The 23,658-nt window shown below is 41.3% G+C and overlaps 1 protein-coding gene across 1 annotated transcript in view; it reads left to right on the top strand.

The window, feature by feature from the left end:
- LOC112051338 (uncharacterized) overlaps window positions 1-23,658 on the top strand; it is a 167,222-nt gene that overhangs the window by 138,570 nt on the left and 4,994 nt on the right. The window contains exons 4-13 of the mRNA XM_024089937.2: window positions 2,695-2,986; window positions 3,406-3,998; window positions 9,135-9,487; window positions 11,323-11,556; window positions 12,487-12,675; window positions 19,696-19,902; window positions 21,139-21,352; window positions 21,927-22,157; window positions 22,272-22,459; window positions 22,989-23,211. Coding sequence (XP_023945705.1) covers window positions 2,695-2,986; window positions 3,406-3,998; window positions 9,135-9,487; window positions 11,323-11,556; window positions 12,487-12,675; window positions 19,696-19,902; window positions 21,139-21,352; window positions 21,927-22,157; window positions 22,272-22,459; window positions 22,989-23,211 — 2,724 coding nt within the window. The remainder of the gene's footprint in view (window positions 1-2,694; window positions 2,987-3,405; window positions 3,999-9,134; window positions 9,488-11,322; window positions 11,557-12,486; window positions 12,676-19,695; window positions 19,903-21,138; window positions 21,353-21,926; window positions 22,158-22,271; window positions 22,460-22,988; window positions 23,212-23,658) is intronic.

Genomic DNA, 23,658 nt, shown 5'->3' with positions numbered 1-23,658 from the left:
ACCATCTATACTTATAATAAATCTGTAGAGAGGTCAATTCTGTACATGAAATATATTTCCAAAATAACTATCAGGGGGTGATTAGTGATCGATACTGATGACAAAAATGCAATCAGTAAAATTTTTGTCTGTCTGTCTGTCTGTCTGTCTGTCTGTCTGTCTGTCTGTCTGTCTGTCTGTCTGTCTGTCTGTATGTTCGTTATAGAAACAAAAACTACTGGACGGATTTTAACGAAACTTGGTACAATTATTCTACATACTCCTGGGCAGGTTATAGTATACTTTTCATCACGCTACGATCAATAGGAGCAGAGCAGTAAAGAGAAATGTTGAGAAAACGGGAGAAGTTACTCCATTTTTTAAGCTTCCGTCGCGGGTACAGCCTCAATGGTTAAAGCTACATAGAAATCATGTATGACGGAAATGTTCTCCTTAAAATTATTAAATAAAATACAACAGAATGTATGTGTCTATCTTTTATGGTTGACTCACAATAACACGTGTAACGCCCGATAGCTTAGCAGTTCGAAGCTTTCTATTTATATTTGTCTACTCTTATGTTTTTAACACTCATCAGTCATCCCTAATTAAAAAAGTTAACATTATTACCTATTCAATAAAAAAATCAAAAAAGAATCATTTAAATCGGTAAAGAAACACCAAAGTTATACATGAAATACGCTAAGCCATCGCGCGTGACTACTGATTCATGTTATAAGGATTATTTTTGTGTAACAGTCGCCGCGCTCGACGCGACTCGCGGCGGGAGGAATAAAGAGGCGGATAAATAAAGAAGTGCAGCCTTAATGGGTAGGGTAGGGGTAGGGTAGGGGTAGTGTAGGGTAGGGCTAGGGTAGGGTAGGGGCAGTATAGGGTAGGGGTAGGGTAGGGATAGGGTAGGGGTAGGGTATGGGTAGGGTGGGGGTTGGGTAGGGATTGGGTAGTGGTAGGGTATGGTAGGGTAGGGGTAGGGTGGGGGCAGTGTAGGGTAGGGGTAGGGTAGGGTAGGGTAGGGATTGGATAGGGGTACGGTAGGGTAGGGTAGAGGTAGGTTAGGGTAGGATAGGGGTAGTTGAAAGTTTACAACGACTTTCACGCGGACGAAGTCGCGGGCGTCCGCTAGTTATCTAATAATATTATTTACCTGACGTTTCGAAAGTTTTTGTAAACTAAGCCTTTATTTTTTTTTTATTGAGAAAGAATACAATAAGGAACTTAAGCTAACTTATCCTAATAAATATACAAATCATGCCTACGTGGAATGGTGGCAAGAATACTGGCTGCATTTTCGCGCTGGACAGCCAGGCTGATCCTTTGCGCAAAATGAAAGCCTAATTAAAATAAATGAATTTGAATTTTTTTTTTTTTTTAATTTTGATAGTGTTCCACTGGTAGACCATCTGTTTGTTCTATAGACTATTAAATGCTTAAGAAAATGTACTTATTCAAATTTTTCTAATTAAATCGGTACACAACACTATTTTATTTTAGACTTGAAGCATACAGAAAACATTTTTAAATTAACGTTGATTTTCATATGCCTACATAAAAGAAAAATTTCAAATAAAAATACAGTACCAGTTTGTTTCAATAATTCATTTATAAATATTGACACTGAATTGTTCGATAAAGAATTTAAATTAATGTATTAATATTTGCATTAAGCTACAGAATAACATTTTTCATTCAAAAATAATTATTTTATGGATGAAATAACAATATAAAACAATATAATATTTATTTAACATACGCATCAGTTATTAGTGAAAAATATGTCCATTAAAATGGTTGCCTTTTATTTTTTGAACGAATCAGTTTTTAAATAAAGCCTGCAGCAACAAGAACGCTATAAATTTTAAAGTATTTAATAACTTGAACATAATGGAGTTTACTATAAAAATAAAAATCATTTATGCTCGATAAATCTGAAATATGTAGATAGCAAATCATGTAAATTAATACATATATTTTATGAACAATTTTAGCTTCCATTTAACAATTTTAAAGTACAAGCTATCTTGTGAGCTAAAAACTACATATTTTATGATTTAAAAAATAAAACGCCTGATGAAAAAGTATTAGCAAATTAAACTTCCAACTTCATCATTATCATCATCATATCAGCCGATGGACGTACACTGCAGGACATGGGCCTTTTGTAGGGACTTCCAAACATCACGATCCTGAGCCGCCTGCATCCAATGAATCCCTGCGACGATGTGGTCAGTCGCCCTGGTAGGGGATTTATCAACACTGCGTTTTATAATGCGGGGTCGTTATTCCAACACCTTGGGACCGCAACATACATCGGCTCTTCGATGAGCTGAGCCCATCGTTGTGCTAAGTCGGTGACTTTGGTTCTTCTGTGGATGTCCTCTATTCTGATTCGATTACGCAGAGATACTCCGTGAATAAGTTTCTGGATCCATAACATGAATTCATAACCTCTAGCTTCACACTCGTAAAGTAACCAGTAAAATAATTTGCTTAACCTTTAAGTATGGCCGTAATTTTTTCTTGACACTACTGTGGACGTGGAGTCTCACAGGCTCCTAAATGCATACTATTAGAAAAAACGTTATTTATTAATGGCTATACAAAATACGCCAGGTGGATGACTAAGTGCGAGCAGGATAGGCGGTCGTGGTTTTTATTTTTTTTAATTATTGACCCGTTACTTTTTTCTGCTTCCAGATTCTATTCGACAGTTTCACCCTGGGTCGGTTCATTTCCTTCACCGATGGCGGTTGTCCGGATGGCTACATGCAGATACAAGAAGCTAGCCGGCCCCAAGTTGGCGGCTCATGGTGCGGGACTTCATGGGGCCCTTCGATATACTACAGCGAAACGAAATCCATCACCCTCATCATACGCTTACTACACCTATCGAAGGAGCAGAACAATTATAATTTCGATTTTCGAATGGCTTACAAGGTTTTGAGAAGAGAATATGCTACAGTCCGCTATGGAGGGAGTCCACCTTCAGGTAAAATAGTTATGATTATAACAATTCTTGAATTAATCCATATAATAATCAGTTGTTGACCACTTTGGATCAACTGCTTGATAGATTTGCTTATCTCTCAATACGAAGATTTTGTAAGGCACCATACGAATATGACAATATGTCATTTAGATAATGTGGCAATTACCCTTAACCAAGGACGTTTTTATATGTAATGTCTTTGCCTCACAGTTTTAAGGATGCTAAAGTATTTGTGCAATAACATACTCGATACAGGAGGTTAAGATTTTATTACTCCTAGTTCCAAAAATGCCTGCCATAAAGCTTACCTCGTATAAAGCATGTTGCCAGAGATTATCGTTAAATTTCGATATCGCAAGGTACGTTACTCTGACTATAACCTCGAACATCAATATTTCTTGTAACAATTTTCCTTTCAGAGCGCCCCTTTTTCAAACTCAGGCCGATGTTATATCCCGTAAACATATCACGCGGAGAAGATACGAACGCTGGGAGGATGACAAAAACCCTCGAGTATTACCTTGGGGATTTGATCTCAGGGACTTATTGCTCCCGGATCTTCAGCGACTGCGATCGTAAAAACTGTAGATTACAGTCCCCGAACTTTCCCGGGGTTTATCCTAGGAACCTGACTTGTTACTACGCGGTGCGACAACACGAGGTGCCTCAAGGGAAACACGCTCTGATTGTGGTAAAGCAACCGAATGGTCAATTAGTTTCTATAAGGAGTCAGAAAGCTTTGTACGCGCCATCGCAAAATGATAGAGAAAACAACGGAAGGGAACTAAAATTTTGGCAACAGTGCGACGAAGTTCAGGATTATGTCACCGTTTACGATGGATACACTACGAGGGATCCGGTGATCCTGAGGTTTTGCGGAGGAGGCGTGTCAGTACCAGAGGCGATATCGAGTGGACCGGAACTTTTAGTGGAGTTTACAACTTCACCGTTCGGAACATTTCTGCAACCCGCTACATCGCAATCTTTGCACGGATTTCAGTTAGAAGTTGAGGTGAGATTGCAAACTATTTGTTATTGAATTTAACTGGAATGTTTTGAATGGCATTTAATTAAGTTCTTTAGGAATAAAACGCAGTGTAGTTAAGTAACTGAAAATGTCAAGCTGAAACTCCTATGTTAAGTTTTTACAACCTTTTAGACCCACAGGTATGTTTGGTCTGATATGTGATAGGAAGCAGCTAGAGCTCGTTGCCTATTATTAGAAAATACGTATACTAGCAAAAGGCGTCTAGCTACTGCCGTATCAACCGTATCAATGATACGGGGCCCCCAGACTACAGGGGCCCCTTACGTGTAAAAGCAAACATTAGTAAAATTAAATCCATAATCTCACTAATTTTGGTGCTTCCCGGAAAATAAAATGAAAAAATCTGCCTACAGTTTTATTTACTTGAGAAATGAGAAAAGTCAAAAAAGCAATTTATTTTTTTCGTGGTTAAAAAAAGTTGAAAACATCCTACATAGGTTAAGTCACTGTCTTATTTATTTTAAGTAAGCATTTTTGTTTCCTTTGTAAGAAATTTTTACCCTTTATTTGGGCCCCCCGACTAATTTTGATACAGGGCCCCTCCAAGGCACGCTACGCCACTGACTGGCAAGCGATATTGTTTCATAAAAACTATTCAAAGATTATTTACGCCTGTCAATATAATATTGGATAGGTGAGATCAGTCAAATAAAAACAATAAGATCGCAATTTCTAGATTGGTTCTATAATTTAGAACTAACAAGTAAAATCTTTTAACAATTTAACTATTTACATTTTTTTACTTATTTTACGACGTGTAAAGCCTACCTAGCCTATAAAATTACCTTGCTTCTACATCTACAACGTAACTGTAATTTCGTAAGTCTCTGGGAGACTTCAATTGGTGTCGGCTTAACGACATTAAGTTACCGTCACCAAGCAGGGTCTAGTAATAATGATAATAGATTGCTTTCGAAGCTCCTACTCTATCTGTATTATACGTATATTGTAAAGGTTAAGATCTGTGATACACTAAAATAAACTTGGGAATAAAAGATTAAACAGCACGTATAAAACCTTCCTCCATTGATGAAGAGCCCATTAAAATCTGTGGCGTAGTTTAAAACAAACATCCAAGCATACTGACGGCTGATAGTGACTTTGTACATTATATTTACGAGTAGTTAAGAAATATCAACAGCACAAAATAATAAATATCTATATCAATATTATAAAGCTGAAGACTTTGTTTGTTTGATTGAACGCGCTAATCTCAGGAACTACTGGTCCGATTTAAAAAAATCTTTCAGTGTTAGATAGCCCATTTATCGAGGAAGGCATATATTCTACATATTATCCCCGTATTCCTATGGGAACGGAAACCACGCGAGTGAAACCGTCAGCGTCAGCTAGTAAATAAATAAATATACATAATACACACATAATTACTTACGGCCAGTTTCTTCATCGCAAGCAACAGTCAAAGTAACGTCATAAATCAAAAGTGACGGTCTTATTCACTGAAAAATAAAGTCTTCTTTACTACTTACTAATTTACTGTTACTTTAGCTTTACATGAAGAAACGGGCTGATAGTGTACTAAAGTTAACATATAGCCTGTGTTATAGGTACTAAGATAGCGGACATTATCAAATAATTTTTAAACTACATAATATAAATACTTATATACCTAATGTATGTAATTTACTTATATAATGTAATGTAAAAAAAAATATTTTCCACTTGTGAGAATAGAACCCACGGTCGTGGATGCAAAAAGCAGGGTCACTACCCACTGGGCCTACGGCTATAAAAATGCACCTGTAAAAGATGTTTCACCAAATTGGACATATAACAACCAAAGAAAACATGACCATCATATAACTTTCTCGTACTTAAATAAGATGTTATCTGAAATGTGACCTGATTTTTCTAACAAGCAACGCAATTTTCTGTTTGATTGTGAAGAAATCAGCAATACGGGTGGAGGCAATTTATTACCATTAACGATCTAGATTGAGTCCATATCGAGTACGTGCGAGGCTACCTAATGTTGTTAAGTCAATTACAATTGAGTTCTCTCGAAGGCTTTTATTTCTACTCACTGTGTCCGAACTGTAGTGCAGTAATTTATTGAGAAAATTGTGCGCTATCTATACGCTTTTAACGACCTATTGGGTGTAGTTAATGCTGTGGTTTTCAATACAGAGGCCCTTGGTTCGATTCTTAGAATCAACTTTAGTACGGTAAATGGGGGTTTTCACCTCAGTTTTCGTATAGTAATAGTCCAAGATCCCAGAGCGATCTGACATAACTTATTTTCAAATAGATAAAACCTAAGGTTCTCAGTAGTGTCTCATCATGCGCTTTGAATACCTGTGAGTTTATGGAGCTCGCCGTGGCGCACCTAGCCAGGTAGTAGATGAGACAGGTAACTAAAAATAAGAGTAACTTAACTTAAATTTTTATGGCTGATTTTTGTATATGTTTTATAGAATATTATTCTAAAGTAGCATCGTAAGTGTCAGACACTTTTCATGGACCAAAACTTTGGTCAGACGCTTTAAAGTTAAAAAAAAAAATATGAACTGTATTTATTTTTACATGTCTGACTTTTGAATATGTTATTAAGGTAACTGTTATTAAGTTATATTTCATTGGTCAGACAAATTTTAATGACCCAACAACCCCTAAACATAAAAATTATCAGCCGGGAATACTAGTGTGAGAGGCGCTTAGGCGCTCCGTGTGTTTCTCCGCATCGCTGTATCTGTGGAGAGCTAGTCGATATACTCGGACACCACGGTCTTTTTTGCAGTAGGAGCACTGGCCGTATTCCGCGGCACGCTAGCCTGAACGACATCATACGTCGTGCTCTTGTCACCGCCGGCGTGCCAGCCGTTTTGAAACCTAACGGTTTGGCGCGTGACGATGGTAAGAGACCAGACGGCATGTCTTTGATGCCATGGAAGATGGGTAGGCCTTTGGTGTGGGACGCGACTTGCGTAGACACCCTTGCGCCTTCACATCTTCCTGGCACGATGGGATGTGCGGGCGCTGCTGCTGCATCAGCAGAGATCCTCAAGCGGTGCAAATATAGCAATCTCGTCGGAGACTACATATACAAACACTAGGACCGTGGGGTCCGAGTACACGCTTTCTTTACAAAGAAATTGCAAAGCGTTTAATCGACACCTCCCGTGACCAGAAGGCTGGCCTATATTTAGGCCAAAGAATTAGTATTGCCATACAACGTGGCAATACTGCCAGCCTTCTGGGCTGATGGTTCATGGTTTACCTATGATCGTCGATTCGGACGAATTCTACGACGCCTGAACCTTTAGATATAATTAAAATTTAGTACATTTTCTTTTTAATTTTTATAATATGTAGTTATAGATATTTATGTACGTAGTTTTAATATTATTGTAAAACTTTATAAAATTGAATATATATTAAGACATGTATAAATAAATAAAGTTGATTTTTTTTTTAACTTTAAAGCGTCTGACCAAAGTTTTGGTCCATGAAAAATGTCTGACACTTACGATGCTACTTTAGAATAATATTCTATAAAACATATACAAAAATCAGCCATAAAAATTTAAGTTAAGTTACTCTTATTTTTAGTTACCTGTCTCACCTACTACCTGGCTAGGTGCGCCACGGCGAGCTTCATAAACTCACAGGTATTCAAAGCGCATGAGACACTACTGAGAACCTAAGGTTTTATCTATTTGAAAATAAGTTATGTCAGATCGCTCTGGGATCTTACTCTATAATGGCATAACACAGTATAGAAGACATTAACAGACATTTAGCGTGCCAGACACGAGCCGTGGCAGACAAAATGATATTCTTCTATAAAGTGTTTATTAACATATTTATATCGTAACGCGGCTGCACAGACGTTGACAGACACGGGCCGCGCCCGGCCAGTATTCGCGGAAAGATTATTTTGTCTGTGCGGTTCACGTCTGTAGAGTCCTTTCCATGTACCGTAGATATGAACGGACCTTTAAAGAAGCAAACGTTAGCTTTTAGCGTTGTGTGTTCTGTGGCGTAGACACCGTGAGAGATGTGCATCGTCATATAAAATTAAATGATATCGAAGTCAAGGACTAACTTGCCATTGAATAAAAATAACATTCCATATACCAACACAAAATTTATACATTTGGTAGAGATTAGTTAATTATATCCAGCTTCTATTCCTAGATATCCACAAAAACTTTAATGGGTCGAATTTGGATATTATAAAGTAGGAGGAGCACAAGTAATATTCTGAAATATTAAAAAAAAAAACGAATTTTATGCGAACGAAGTAGGTGGACAACAGCTAGTGTTTCAAAACACATTATAAACTTCGGTTGGTAAAAGCACTTCGTTAATAGTGAACGATAATAAATTAAAATGGAATCGGGAACTTTCATTGGAGCCTTGCCAAATACTGATTACTGTGAATATATAACGTTAAGCTTTATGGGTTTACTTATACATTAGAAAAGTATGCCTCAAACATGATTATTTAAAATGTAAGCATGTAAACCCAGAACTTTAAAAAAAAATTAACACATGATTATAAAAAATGTAAATCCACTCACAATTATTAAAAAACATTAATGAATTATTACTTACTATTAACAATGCTTTGTAAGAGTATTAGTAATTTTTATATTATAGATAGAAAAGGTACTAGTAATTATTATTGGAAAATATAGAAGTGGGAGATTTTTAAATTTTAAAACAACAGGAATCTATACTAAAGCTGAAGAGTTTGTTTGTTTGTTTGATTGAACGCGCTAATCTCAGGAACTACTGGTCCGATTTGAAAAATTATTTCAGTGTTAGATATCCCATTTATCAAGAAAGGCTATATATTATCTCCGTATTCTTACCGGAACGGGAACCACTCTGGTAAAACCGCGCGGCGTCAGCTAGTTGAAGTTATATAAATAATCTTATGTTTGCGAGGAAATTTTTGAAACTACTACTGGTTCGGAAAAAAAATCATAATTTTACCTAAAATTTTCAAATATTAACATCATTCAAATTTCTTTTAATTTTACTTCCCGTATGGAGGTACAAGCTGAACCAATGGCCTCCAAACATCATTATTATTAAGGAACTCATCAATTTCTATTACTCACTGCATTCCAGGTACGCTTCGTAGACCAGCAATCACCAACATACGCGAAAAATAAAAGAGCATGCGAGTTTTGGATCCGAGGAACTGGAAGAGGAGTATTAGAACATCCCCAACATTCGCTACCCCCAAACACGACGTGCTTATATCACATGCAGGGTATCGACACATCAGGCCCTTCTGGGAGGAACATCATCTACAGAAGGCAGTTTTCAGCTCCAAGATTCCGAGTTTGGTTCTCAGTTTTGAAGTTTTACGTGACCAACGCTCTCAATCCTAATTTGCCCGAGGATGAGTATTGTGGAAGTCATTTGAATATATGGGACGGTCCGATGAGAATATCGCCCGGTTGCAGTGATATTTTTTGGTAAGTAGTCATTTGTCGATACTTATACAGCTAAACTTCATATAGATTGATTTAATATAGAAAGGGTTATGACTCTTAGACTAAATAACGTATAGATTCGCGACACTTAACAATTTGTCACTCCAAACGTGAGCCACTCTGTGACTATGTGAAAGTAAGAGCTAAGCTTATAACCCTCGCCGTCGCGTACACAAGCGTACTTATCGTAGCGTAGCGATGCGCCACGGGCTCCCATTTCGGGGCACATAAAACAGCTTACGAATCCTGTGACTACACACTATGTGTTACTTGTTACTAATATTATAAAGAGGTAAAGTTTGTAAGTTTGTAAGTTTGTCACATTTTTTAAATGGGGTAATCTTCGGAACTACTGGTCCGATTTTAAAAATTCTTTCACCAGTAGAATACTACATTATCGGGGAGTGCTATAGGCTATATTTTATATTAGTATGATATATATTTGCCGAGTTAACACAGTTTTTGTCATACAGGTCTGACTGAAAATCCTCTTAAACAGACTTATTCGCATGCGCTGCCTTAACTATTGTGTAAAATTGAAATTAATGTATGGAGACTTTATGTATCTTTAAAAGTTCTACAAAAAAGTCCGCGACACCATATATCTATCTTCTATATATTAGCAGATATAGTACCTTTTGTGTTTTAAAAATTATTAATTTTATATACATAGGTTTACGTCATTATTTATACAACTAAACTTTAATCCTTATTAAAATAAATTATTTAATAATTACAAGAATATTATGGAGATAAGATTTGCCCTTTACAGTATGTTAATTACTTAAATAGTTTCGGATATAGTACAAAATTTCTAAAAGACGCAGAAATTCCGCTATATGACGCCCGGCGCTTTCATTTACGTAGTTCCCGTTCCGGTGTGAATATGGGGATCAAACATAGCCTATGACACTCGCAAATAACGTAGCTTTCTATTGGTAAAACAATTTTCCAAATCGGTCCAGTAGATCCAGAGATTACCTCCTACAACCACACGAACTTTACCTCTTTATATTATTAGCATAGAAGTCTCTATTTCTCTTGGTCATACCACCACTCTCGAAGGACTGGACCGATTTTGCTAAGGGTAGGAGTAAGATAGAGAATTTATAGAGTAGGGTAGGGTACGGGTAGGGAAGCGTAGGAGTAGTGTAGGGGTAGGGTAGGGGTAGAGTAGAGGTACGGGTAGGATAGGGAAGTGGTAGGGTAGGGGTAGGATAGGCGTGAGATAGGGGTACGGGTGGGATAGGGGTAGGAAAGGGATAGGGTACGGGGAGGGTAGGGGTAGGATGGGGGTAGGGTGTAGGTAAGGTAGGGGTAGGGTAGGGGTAGGGTAGGGTAGGATGGGGGTAGGGGTAGGGTAGGGATAGGGGTAGGCTAGATGTAGGGGTTGGGTAGGGTAGGTTTGGGGTAGTGGTAGGGTAGGGGTAGGGTAGGGTAGGGGTAGTAGTAAAGTTGACATCGAAATTTACGCGGACGAAGTCGCGGGCGTCCGCTAGTGTGTTATAAATCTATGAATTCATTCCGTTTATTAGCGTTATTGATGTGAAAATATGTGCAGGAGTTTTTGAATTTATCAGGTCTAGTCTAATACTGCGCGTAATTGTGAGAAACGTTTTATTACACGTAGTATAGTAATCATAATTTTAATACAAACACGTGGCCATCTATCATAATGTAATCACAATTTTAATACAAGCAATAATCATCATCTCGTCTTTGACAATGCGTAGTTTTCATCGTGATCGAAATGATTAGAAAAAGAATCTTTTCATGCAAATATTTTTTGTTTTTTGACTTTTTTTTTAATTTTCCAGTGACAAAGAGAGATCAGTCCAAATGTCAAGAGCCACGTCCCCCCAGTCAGTGATAGTGGGTCGCCCCCCCACAAATGCGACCCTCGTAGCGAGGTTCTGCAGAGAGCGTGCGCCGAGGACCTGTGAACACGCGCTACTGAGGAGATCTAGGGCGTGCGCCCGAACTGAAAGCTTTCTGTCTAAAGGAGACTCCTTGACTTTAGAATTGAAGTTGACTCAAGGCACAGCTTTAAAGTGAGTCTTACTGTTGTTAAATTGAGATGAAACCTAGAAAGGGAAAATATGAGTAGGGTAGTAAATTATTTATTTTTGAAGTAAACAATTCAGAAGCCGTGAGAGCCCAGTGGATATGATTTCTGCCTCCGATTCTCGAGCGTGTGGGTTCAAATCCGGTCCGGGGCATGCACTTCCAACTTTTCAGTTGTGTGCAGAAATTAAATATCACGTGTCTCAAACGGTGAAGGAAAAATATCGTGACGAAACCTGCATACCAGAGAATTTTCTTAATTCTCTGCGTGTGTGAAGTCTGCCAATCCGCATTGGGTCAGCGTGGTGGACTATTGGCCTATTCCTGAAAGGAGACTCGAGCTCAGCAGTGAGCCGAATATGAGTTGATAATGATGAATGAATACAAAATGCAAAAGATGAAGGATAATTAATACTCGTAATCATTGACACCTAAATAACTTCGTTTAAAAAATCCAATATATAAACTGTCATAATTATGTCGACAATGGTTGAGGAACTCAAGCCTCAATAGTCCAAGGGGCCAGACTCAACACTGAGAGGCGGTGGTTCGATCCCGTCCCTCTGGATTACCGTACCCACTCCTATAGCTTTGCAAATTCGTTCGTAACACTGCCTTATGATTTTTTGTCTTATGATTTATCAGTCGGTTGAATTTTTTTGAAATAAGATTTCATTTGTAATTTCACGGATATTTTTTTTTTGTTCTTTACAAGTTAGCCCTTGACTTTAATCTCATCTGATGGTAAGAATATAATCATTCAAATGCAGTGCGTAAACCCCCATAGAGGTCTTGTATTGTGATATATACATTCTTTTCGTCCTTTTCTATTGACAAAAAAATGCCAAGGCACTTATTTTTATAAAAAAAAACAACAAAAAATAACTGTCATTAACGTAATTAATTTCCTTTTCCAGACCAATTTTCTTCAAGGCTCTATACGAGTTTGTCGATCTACACCAAGACGGGGAGCAGTGGGGTCGTGGGCCTTGCTCCAGAAGATTTGTCTCCAGATCGTTCCCTGAAGCCCCGCCCGATCCTCCCATCACATTCTCGTCTCCTAGAGACGTGTTTTTGTATGGCAGAGGTGGAGCCAGAAATATTAGGTAAGGCATGTATGTAAATGAATAGTATTTTTTTTTTCTTACGTCAATATAGGTTACGAGTGGTAAATTGTTAAAATATTTTTTGAAAATTATGATTAAGGTTTTTTTTTATTTTATTTTATTAGAAGAACCACTTTTATTTGCATTTGTGGTTGCCCGTTTAATTCCCGAATTACCTGGGTTAAACACTATTATGTGACCGAAAATAAAAGAAAAAAATGTTATAATCTCGAAAAGGTTCGGTCTCCGTGGCGCAGATTTACAAGACGGAGGTCCTGGTTTCGATCCCCGGCTTGGCTGATTGAGGTTTTCTTAATTGGTCCAGGTCTGGCTGGTGGGAGGCTTCGGCCGTGGCTAGTTACCACCCTACTGACAAAGACGTACCGCCAAGCGACTTGGCGTTCCAGTACAATGTCGTGTAGAAACCGAAAGGAGTGTGGATTTCATCCTACTTATAACAAGTTAGCCTTTTTTTTTTTTTTTTTTTTTTTTTTTTTTTGCGCTGGGAAATGCATTTACGCATCCCTACTCCAGAGGGTATGTGGGACTCGCCGAAACTTCGGAATACCCACTAAAACCCAGCGGATCCGGCTTCGTCCTTTGGTGACATCACAGGATCATTTAGCACATTCTACTGTGATGTCCCGACGTTTGTCTCTATGCGTCGCCGCCTACCCTGTTCGCCCTACATTAAGGTGGGAGAAGGTGCGCATATCGGCGCCTCCTTCTACCCTGCCTCCGCCTGCGTATGAGGGGAGCATCGGCAGCTTCTTCCCTCGCTCTCTCTTCAGCCTCTTTCAGACCCATGACAGCCTCACAGAACGACAGCATCACTGTCCAGCACGTTTCACTGCCTATCATGGCGTCAACTACGTCGGGCAACGAGACGGCTCTACCAATAGTGGATGATAGTATGTGCCTCTGCGGGCTCCAGGCTGCACATTCAGCTAGTGTGTGATGCGCTGTGTCTTCAGTGGCCCCACACTGATGGCATACCGGAGTCAATTCTCGCCTCGCTGTCTGGTGCAGATACTTGCCAAAGCAGCCGTGTCCTGTTAGTATCTGCACCAGTCGGAACGTAAGCGTTCCGTGTTTTCTCTTTAGCCACCGTTCTATGTGAGGACGAACTGCGAGAACCGTCCAACTGCCAGCAATAGGAGACTCCAGATCCTCTTTCCACCTTTCAACCAAGACTGACTGAGCAAGGGTCCTGATTCTTCTTACCTCGTCTGCTCCTGCCAACACACCTTGTGCATTCATTAGCGCCCGATATTGATACACCTCAGCTAGGACTTCGGCTTGAAGTTCCCAGGGTGGATCGCCAGCCAGCAATGTTGCAGCCGTCCATGACACTGTACGGTATCCCCGGATGACTCGCACGGCAATTATCTTTTGTGGCCTTCGTAAGAGGACCTTGTTGACGGGAGTCAGTGAGTGCACCCAAATTGGGGCGCCATACAAGGCCATGCTCCTTACTATTCCAGCATAGAGTCGCCTACAGACTGACTCCGGACCTCCTATATTCGGCAAGAGCCTGCCAAGGGCGGCAGCAGCTTTCACGAGTCTGACCTCTAGCTGTTTGAAGTGGGTTTCAAACTTCCATCGTCCATCCAAAGTAAGACCCAAGTATTTCATACAGGGCTTGACCTCTATCACTGTACCCTGGACAGCGATATGTGCACCTCGTGGAGGACCGCGGCGTGGGCCATGAAATAGGAGGGCCTCTGTTTTGGAGATTGAGACCCTCATACCTAGCATCCTTATCCTGTCCACAACCAAAGACGTGCCGACAGCGGCCAATCTGCACACCTCCTCGAATGTTTTTCCGCGGGCAGTGACGAGGGTGTCATCGGCGTAACAAATAATCTTCATGCCAGGAAGTAATGGACACCGCAAGAGCCAGTCAAAGCCCATGTTTCAAAGGACGGGCCCCAACACTGATCCCTGCGGCACCCCGCAACCTACCCGATGCCTATGCTTGTGCGCATCTGCTCCTTCCCAAAGAACTTCTCTATCGTGAAGATAATCTTCTAAGAGTCTCTTTAGGTAGAGTGGTACTTCATGATAACGAAGTGACTCCAGCAATGTTTCGACAGGAAGACTGTTGAAAGCATTTGCGACATCCAGCGAAACTGCAAGCACGACGTCTCCAGCCTCCACAGCTTCCAAGGATAGAACTCTCAGAGCTTCCAGAGCGTCCAGAGTTGAACGACCAGCCCTAAATCCAAATTGCACGTCTGAAAGACCTGGACCCACTGTCTCAAGATGCAAAGTGAGTCGGGTAGCCAAGATCTTTTCGAATAGTTTACCCAACTCACTGAGAAGAACTATCGGTCGGTATCCTGAGGGTGAGTCAATCGGACGGCTCTCTTTACGTAAAAGGCATAATTTCCCCTCTTTCCACTGCTTTGGAAACTCTCCGTTGACTAAACATTTATCAAAAAGCTCACGGAGAACCGGTCCAGCATACTCCATAGCGAGAAAGATGACCTTGCCCGGTATTCCATCAGGGCCCGGCGCTGTTTTTTTGAGCCGCAATCTTTCACCAGCTGTTTCCAGTTCAGCTTCAGTGATTCGGGGTACGTCACGAATTGTTAGCGGGACATCACTATAATGAGGGGCCATGACTGGGGGAATATGTACCTGAGGTTCAGGAAATAGTTGACCTACAATTCGCTGTACAAGATCAGGCTGCAGAGCCTCCGTAATTGGGGCACCTTGTGAGCGGAGTTTATTTCGTGCTACACGATATGGTCGTCCCCAAGGATCCTTGTCAAGCGTCTTTAGTAGCTCCTCTCGAGATTGTTCCTTTGCTTTGTATATAGCCGCCTTCAAAGATTTCTTCGCTTCGCGATAGGAGTTTTGGAGCTGGTACTCTAAATCTGGGTCGAGCCCATTTCGCCTGCGGCATCGAACGTATTCTCGCCGAGCTCTAATGCAAGCTTTACGAAGGTCCGCAATCTCTGAAGACCACCAATATACCCAACGACGTCGGGGGCGACGTTTGGCTCTTGGCATAGAAGCGTCGCAAATATCTGTAAAGGCACTACAAAGACGATCCGCCATCTCAGCCGTGCTATTCTCGTTTCTGCCAAATGATGACCACCTCATAGTTATGGCAGCCTCTTTGGCCAGCTCCCGGTCCAGTTGACTAAGACACCAGCGCGGAAAACGACTTTGTCTCCTAGGATGGTTCACTGCGATTCGCAAGGCAGAGATCTCAAACCTGATGTACTTATGATCTGAGAACGTCTCTACTTCTGCTTCTACCCGCCAGTTAGAAATATTACCCGCAACTGCAGAAGTAGCAAACGAGACGTCTACTATGGATCCTCCCTCTCCATGCCGTCGTACACAGGTATTGACCGATCCTCTATTGAGTATGGATAGACCCATAATGAAGACCCAATCCTGCACTGCTCTACCTCTGGCATCGGTGTTAGGACTTCCCCATGCCTGAGATTTCGCATTTAGATCACCAAGAACAATAACCTTGTCCTCTGATTGTCTGCCGACGGCCTCCCTAACAGAGTCCAGGTACGTTTCGAACTCGGCTAGAGTACGGTTAGGCGAGAAATACGTCCCTACAATTAAATAAATGCCCCATTTCACCATAACGTAGCCAGAGCCCCTTTCAACCGGTATTAGTACAGGACCAGAGTTGTTTCCTGCTAAAATGGCTACCAAATCATCCAAATCTCCCACCCATTGTGATTGTGGGGGTACATAGTAAGGCTCACAAACGACCGCTAAATCAATTTCCCACTCTGTTATGGACTGCAGCAACAGATCTTGTGCCACAGAACAATGATTTATGTTCGACTGAAGGAAGTTGATATGTTGTAGCTGGCTCATGATGACATATTTGCTTCCTCCTGCATTTGACTACGTCCACCATCAACGTTGATATGCGCTCTGAACGTCTTTCCTTTTGTATGGGGAGGGTTACACCTCTTTCCCCCCATGATATGGCCTGCGGGAAGTCCTGCATCTGAGCACACCATGCAACGCATCTCAAGCGAACAATCGGCTGATTTGTGTCCATCGCCACCACAACGGAAACACACATTTCCCCGGTCTTTTATGGATGGACAAAGAGGCCGTGTGTGTCCAATACCAAGACACTTATAGCACCGCAAGGGGCGCTGTTCGAGTACCTGAACCTCAGCGGAACTCCATCCAACTAGAAGCCTTCCAGCATCAGACAAAACCTTAGCCACCTCAATAGGACAGTGCACAGTGGCAGTGCTCATACCTCTGGGGCCCAATTGCAAATCCCCAACTTTAACTACCTGAGTAGTGCAGTTACCAGCGCGAACAACTGCAGCAACTAATTTCTCTTTTGTGACCGAGTCGTCGAGCCCGATAATCCTGAGCGTCGCTGATTGAGTAGGCCGCACTACGTTAGCAATACCATCCAAAGCCGCTCGAAGCCTGCTTGCAAGTAATTCTGCTTGTTCTGGGGTCTGATTTTTAGGCAGCTCTAGTAACCTGGCTCCAGTAGCAGCTCGGCGGATCCTTATGCCATCGTTGATACCGAGCTCCTGCAAGTTCACACTCTGCTCAGCCCGTTCAAGAACTTGGGCGTAGGTCATCCCTTTGTCTGCCGCTTTTGGTTGTAAGGTTACCATGACTGCGGCAGTTTTGGGTGGGGAAAGCTTGGGTAAGGCTGCCTGTTTATCAGCGGGAGTAACTATCGAGGCTGCGGAGGGGGTTGTTTTCTTACTCTTTCCTTTTCCTCCCTTCCTTGTCACTGTGGCCCAGTCATCAGTTGCAGTGCTGGGTTGACTAGAGCCAGCTGCTGCTTCAGATGTTCCGGCAGAAGGTTCCGTCACTATATTGTCGTGTTCCACCGGGACAGATCTGGTTGTCGGCGTAACAGACGACGGCTGGGGTCTAGCTGTCGCACGTCTTCCCTGACCTGCCGCCAGAGGCGGGCGTAGTACTGTTTCAGGTAGTAGCCTCTCTTCAATTCCAGCAAAACGTGCATCTATCATTACACTCAAAGAAGCAACAATAGAGGCTTTTAGTTCCTCCATAGCGTCTTTGCTCAAGCTAGGCGCCGTTCCGCTCTTTGCCGCCGCCATGGAGGTCCTCATTTCCGAAAACTCTCGACGATGAGCCTTCAGATCGGACTTGAGGCTTTCGATCTCATTACGGAGACGTGTGTTGTCCGCCCTCAACCTTCGCGTCTCATCGGCTTCCGTCCTAGATGCTAACGCTTCTAAAATCTCTTGTAGCACACGGGCTGACTCCTTAAGACGTTTAACCCACGTTCCCTTGAGGTTGCGCGATTTTGTAGCGACATGCATGATGCTGGCCACGTTATGCCCACCAAGGGCCCTAAGTTCCTCTGCAGTAAGATTGGCAGGGACCTCCGGGCATATTATCTCATTCGCCTCTGTCTCCTCGGGGTCAGTAATAACCTGAGGTGAATCTTTCCGGTAAGCCCTGTCCCTAAGAAGTTGGTTAAAGGCCACCTCATAGGCCTCCTCTCGTGCTTCTTTTAACTCTGCTCGGGCGCGCGTGATTCCCGTACCACGACCTCTAACCATGGATCGGCCCCGACTTGCAATGTCAGACCTAATCCTAGATCCTTCAGATTCGGAATCTGTGTCCCGTGGAGGCACTCGAAATATCGGACTTCGCGTCCGTGATTGAGCCCTGCGACCCTCCGCAGTGTTTCGCGGCTGAGAAGCATCTCTCGATCCTGATGAACCGTCGCGTTTTCGAGAGGTATCTCTCGAGTCCGCCATATGGAAAAGAACTACTTACTCAAAACGAAGAATATACAAGGCAATTTTAACAACGATTTAAACTAGTTAAATGTTGAGAAACTATAATAGAAAACAAAATTTCGAGTTATAAACCAAACCAAGAAAACGACCAAAGACTTTAAACACTTAATTGTGTCAAGCACGAAGTAATAGTAATAAGTATAGCTACTTCGTACTCGACAATCCCGCGCGGGCGTCTATAAATAGATACGCCGCGCGCAGGAGGACGCTTCGACCTAACCGTAATATTACAATAATAATAGTAGAAGATATTATAACTTAACAAAAAACAACGACTCCCAAAGGGCCCTGAGCGCCCCAGGATTTTTTTAAACAACCTAACGAACAACCTAACTGTACGAACACCTATCTTTTTAGACTTTTTTTAAACCAATTTCATAAATGAGACAGCAAAGCAACAGTGCGCGCGACCGCTCGCGACGGCGCTCCGGCGCGGAATATAACAAGTTAGCCTGCTTCCATCTTAGATTGCATCGTCACTTACCATCAAGTGAGATTGTAGTAGGGCTAACTTGTAGAGAATAAAAAAAAGATCGTAACCAAAAAAGTTTGGTAAATACCGAAAAATTAATTTGCATGCAAAGGCAGCTTTATTGCTTGGGACTTGCGGATAAAGAGCAAATATAAATAAAGATGGATATTTGTAACTGAATCATGCCTGAAACTATATGAAACACAGATTGATGCGATAGATTATATTCCTACTATCATCAGAGGCGGATTATCCGTAAGGCAAACTAGGCACGTGCCTAGGGCGTGTAGTTACAAGGGGCGCGCGAGTTCTGAATTTCTAAATAAATAATGAAAATAATATATCGACGATTAATAACTAAATGCTGATCTATAATCTAAATCACTAGTGATATATATATAACACACCATAATCTGTCAACACACATAAAGGCCTATTTCCCAGAGCAGAGAGGAATCATCAATTTTGATATTCGTTCTGTCGTCCCTCTTGATTAATTCACACTTCTAACGTCATATTTCAATTGCGCATTAGCGTGGGTCCTGGTCTACTAAAGTCTAGGGTTTGATTATACAACGTCATCGTAATTACAAAAACAACTAGTTTTATGATGATGACTATTATGATAGCCAATTACAGGGGCGCCGATAAAGTGATTGCCTAGGGCGCTCTGGACCTTTAATCCGCCACTGACTATCATATTTAAAAGAATATGATCCTTATTATAATTCAAATACATTTCAATTTCAGTTGCACATATCGCTTTGAAGCTAACCCAGGGGAAGTAGTTCGGCTCCGGGTCTGGGGAGTCCGCAATGGCGGTCGTCTCTGCAGATCCGTCCACTCGGCACATTCATCCTGGTTCCGCTGCGGAGGGAACCCCACTGCTGCTGTGAGGATATTCGAGAGACCTTGGAGAGATAGCGGACCTGGTATACCACGCGACTGTTTGTGTAGGTTAGTAATTTGAAAAAAAAAATATAACCCCTTAAGGCTTTTAATTAAAACTTGGCTGCATAAAAATTAGGTAATGAGAATTCCAGAAACTTTCGTTTTCTGTGCTGTGAGTTTAGCAAGATCACTGATTTGATTCAAACAATATATGGACTAGCGGACTCTCGCGACTTCGTCCGCGTGGAATTCAGTTTTTCCCAAATCCCGCGGGAACCATGAATTTTTCCGGGATGAAAAGTAGACTATGTGTTAATCCTGAGTAAAATCTATTCCCATTTCAAATTACAGCCAAATCGCTTCAGCAGTAGCGGTGTTAAAGAGTAATAAACATACATCCATACAAACTTTCGCGTTGATAGTATAAATAAAATATAATTTTGGAAAATAAAACGCATTTTTATTAAAATAAGCTGAATCAACTAAGTTGTCCTTGTACATAAAAAAACATTACCAAATCCTACTAAACTTATATATGCAAAAGTTTGTATGGATGTTTGTTACTCTTTAACGCCGCGATTACGTAACCGATTTACCTGAAGTTTGTATTGAAAATAGATTATACTAGCGGACGCTCGTGACTTCGTCCGGGTGGAATTTAGTTTTTCACAAATCCCTCGGGAACTATGGATTTTTCCGGGATAAAAAGTGTTAGCCTTCGTGCTAATCCATGTTATAATGTATCTCAGTAAAAATTTCAACTAATTAGGTTCAGTAGTCGAGGCGTGAAAGAGTAACAAATAGTCATATCATCAAAATCATCAGTTTTCGCATATCTTGGGAAACCATGGATTTTTTCGAGATAAAAAGTAGCTTATGTGTTAATCTAGAGTAAAATCTAATTGCATTCCAAATTTCAGCCAAATCGCTTCAGTAGTACCAGCGGTAAAGAGTAACACACATCCAAACAAACATCCATCCAAATATCCATAGAAACTTTATTTATAATATTAGTAGGAAGTAGGATCCTAGATTAACAGAAAGTTGTCCCGAAAGAAATCATCGTTCCTGTGTCATTTGCGAAAAAGTGATTGTAATTATGGTAGGTATATGACTTTCTCTTTCAAGCAAAAACTACTGACTAGCTGATTTTGCTGTTATTTGGGGAAAAAATGTGGAAACGAAGTCGCTGGTATCACCTAGTTATGATATAACTATATTTTAATAAATAATTAATTATTATTATACTTAGCGTTATGTATGCAGCGATTTTTAATACAATTTAAACCTTTATATTTTCAGTGATGTCACTGATTATGAATTCACGTCAAGCTCAATGGTCGCAGAACTCAAATTCGACGTTGTGAACATGTCAGCAGTGGATGACTTCCGTTCTTTCGGCTTCGAAGCGTCAGTCGAGTTTGTTCGTATTGAAAGTGTATGTGAAAGCACACACAGGGTGTATGGCGCTAGTGGTGAATTGAGACTAGCTGCTCAGTCAGCATTGTCTGAACCAGTAAGTAATCCTTGATAATCTCTTTTATAATTGTAAGATCTTCAAGCAAAGGCGTTTAGGCTAAGCTACACTGCAAGAATTTGATAATTGTAAGATTTTCGAACACCTCGACGCTAAACATTTAAGAAAGTCACACTAAAGCCTTTTAAAGTCTACTTCTACAATAGTCGGACTGCGAGTCGTGCAATCAGACTTTCATAACAAAGTTCGATTGTGCCAGTCACACTGCTAACCGGGCATAGTGACGAAGAAGCCAAAGTGTCGCCTTTGATAGAGACGTCAAGAAGGACATCAGCACTCCATAATTATGCCTAATTCCTTGTGTACATTGGAACAGTCTGGTAGGTCTACGGTAGCTCCTTTTTCTTATTAGGAGGAAAGCCTCGCAATGTAGTGCGTCGTTAAAAACGCAATGATAATGATGATAGAATCTTTCACAGAACATGAAGTACATTTCTATTTCTATGAAATCACTCACATTAGAACGAGCTAGTACCTATGCCATTACCAGATATCAACAGTGTCTAACGATATAAAGTGACAAATACTTAATAATCTTTATATTTTGTTTCAGGAGCACTGTGATCAACGACCCTGGTTAATAGACCCTGCTCCAGGAAGATACCTATACATGCAAATCCAGGGTAGCTTGCTTAGAGAGCCAGAACTAGATAACTTCACACTCCAGAACAATATCACAGTGGCGCCTGACTTGGGACACCTATGCCGAACACCAAATCGTATTGCTGTATACGCTGGAGGACTATCACCTTTGTTTATATGCCCTAAGCCTCCACAAGAACAGGTATATCTCACCCTATGAAATTGTAAACCTGACTGGATCCTTCGCCACTGCTAGCTAGCACATAGTTAGCAGTGTGCCTGTTGATTATAAAATTAATATTTGTTCTTTTTACAGGAAGATGATGTCGTAGAAGTGTTTTCAGAAGGGTGGTCCAAAGAGATAGACTCATTGGCTCGACACGTGCTAGCGCCGCCGCCTTCTCCAGACCACTTCGATCTAGACTGGCCGAGATCCCTTTCCGTTGAGTTGATGGGCGTTGAGTTTGCAACATACTATGTCACGTGGCTGGAACTTTCTAGACGGTAAATATTATAGTATATACAAATAATGCGACCTCGCACTCTTAGTCCTTGTCCAGAAGGGGCGAATTCGTCGCGAATCATACGCGCGTCGAAGTAATTACTAGACATCAATACATCGCGTCTACAAGCATCGCGCGAATTCTAAATACTCGCGAATTCTAATACAAATAAATCGCGTGCACTACGCCAGACTCTCGACGAGTACTTGATCTGCGCGTATTGCGCTCATTGCGCGCGATTCGAGTTATTAGGGACGGTTATGGCGACGCGAACTCTAGAGCGAACTCCATATTTCGTACTGAATACCTCCCCAAATGCTCGCGCGTTGGTACGCACCTTTGGGCGCAACGGTTGCGCATAATACGCGCGAGAAAATCGCGGCGAATTCGCTCTTTCTGGACTGAGCCTTAGACGAAACGCAGTCTTGGCCAACCAGGTCAACCTTGGTCAAGGTACCTACCCTAAATCCCATTCCATTCGTATTTATTTATAACATAAATCAGCGAAGACAAAATAATTCCTATTGCAGGCACGCAAGTGAGCAAGGGGGTGTTTTCGCACTGTCGGGCGAATGTCCGTACCGCTGCGAGTCACTGGACGCCTGCATCGAGCCAGCGCTGTGGTGCGACGGCGTGTCGCAGTGTCCGCAAGGCGAAGACGAGCGCCTGTCGCAGTGCTCAGCATTGCTGCGGGTGCCTGCGCACTACGCTGTGGCGCTGCTCGCATTCACAATACTCACTGCTTTCGCTGTGGTGAGTGATATTATAAATTTTGCCTTTAATATAGACTGCCGGAGTACAGAAGAGTGAAAGAAATCATTATCATGCACATCTTCTGGTAGACATATAGATAAGTATTTTGTATGAAAAGAAAATAGGTTGATGATAATACTAATACCTAGGTACGTATGGGTAATAAGTCTCTCTTTTTACACACTAATAGACACCAGATTACATGGATAGATCTATATTCATATTTTAAAGCTAACGAGCTTGTTTTTTTCGTTTGCTTGAACCCGCTGATCTCAGGAACCAATGGTCCGCTTTGAATAATTCTTTCAGTGTTAGATACAGACGAGAGCTTAAGATAATTATATCGTGTAAAGGCCTATCTATTTACTAGATAAGTGACGAATGCCGAAGCTGCGACGCGTGAACTTTGGCAGACCGTCCGAAAAGTCGCGTATCTAGGGCACGTGC

The sequence above is a fragment of the Bicyclus anynana genome, chromosome 5 (genome assembly GCF_947172395.1).
Source record: "Bicyclus anynana chromosome 5, ilBicAnyn1.1, whole genome shotgun sequence".
Lineage (NCBI taxonomy): Eukaryota > Metazoa > Arthropoda > Insecta > Lepidoptera > Nymphalidae > Bicyclus > Bicyclus anynana.
Note: the sequence above shows the minus strand (reverse complement) of the source record. Positions and strands in the feature narration are given on the sequence as shown.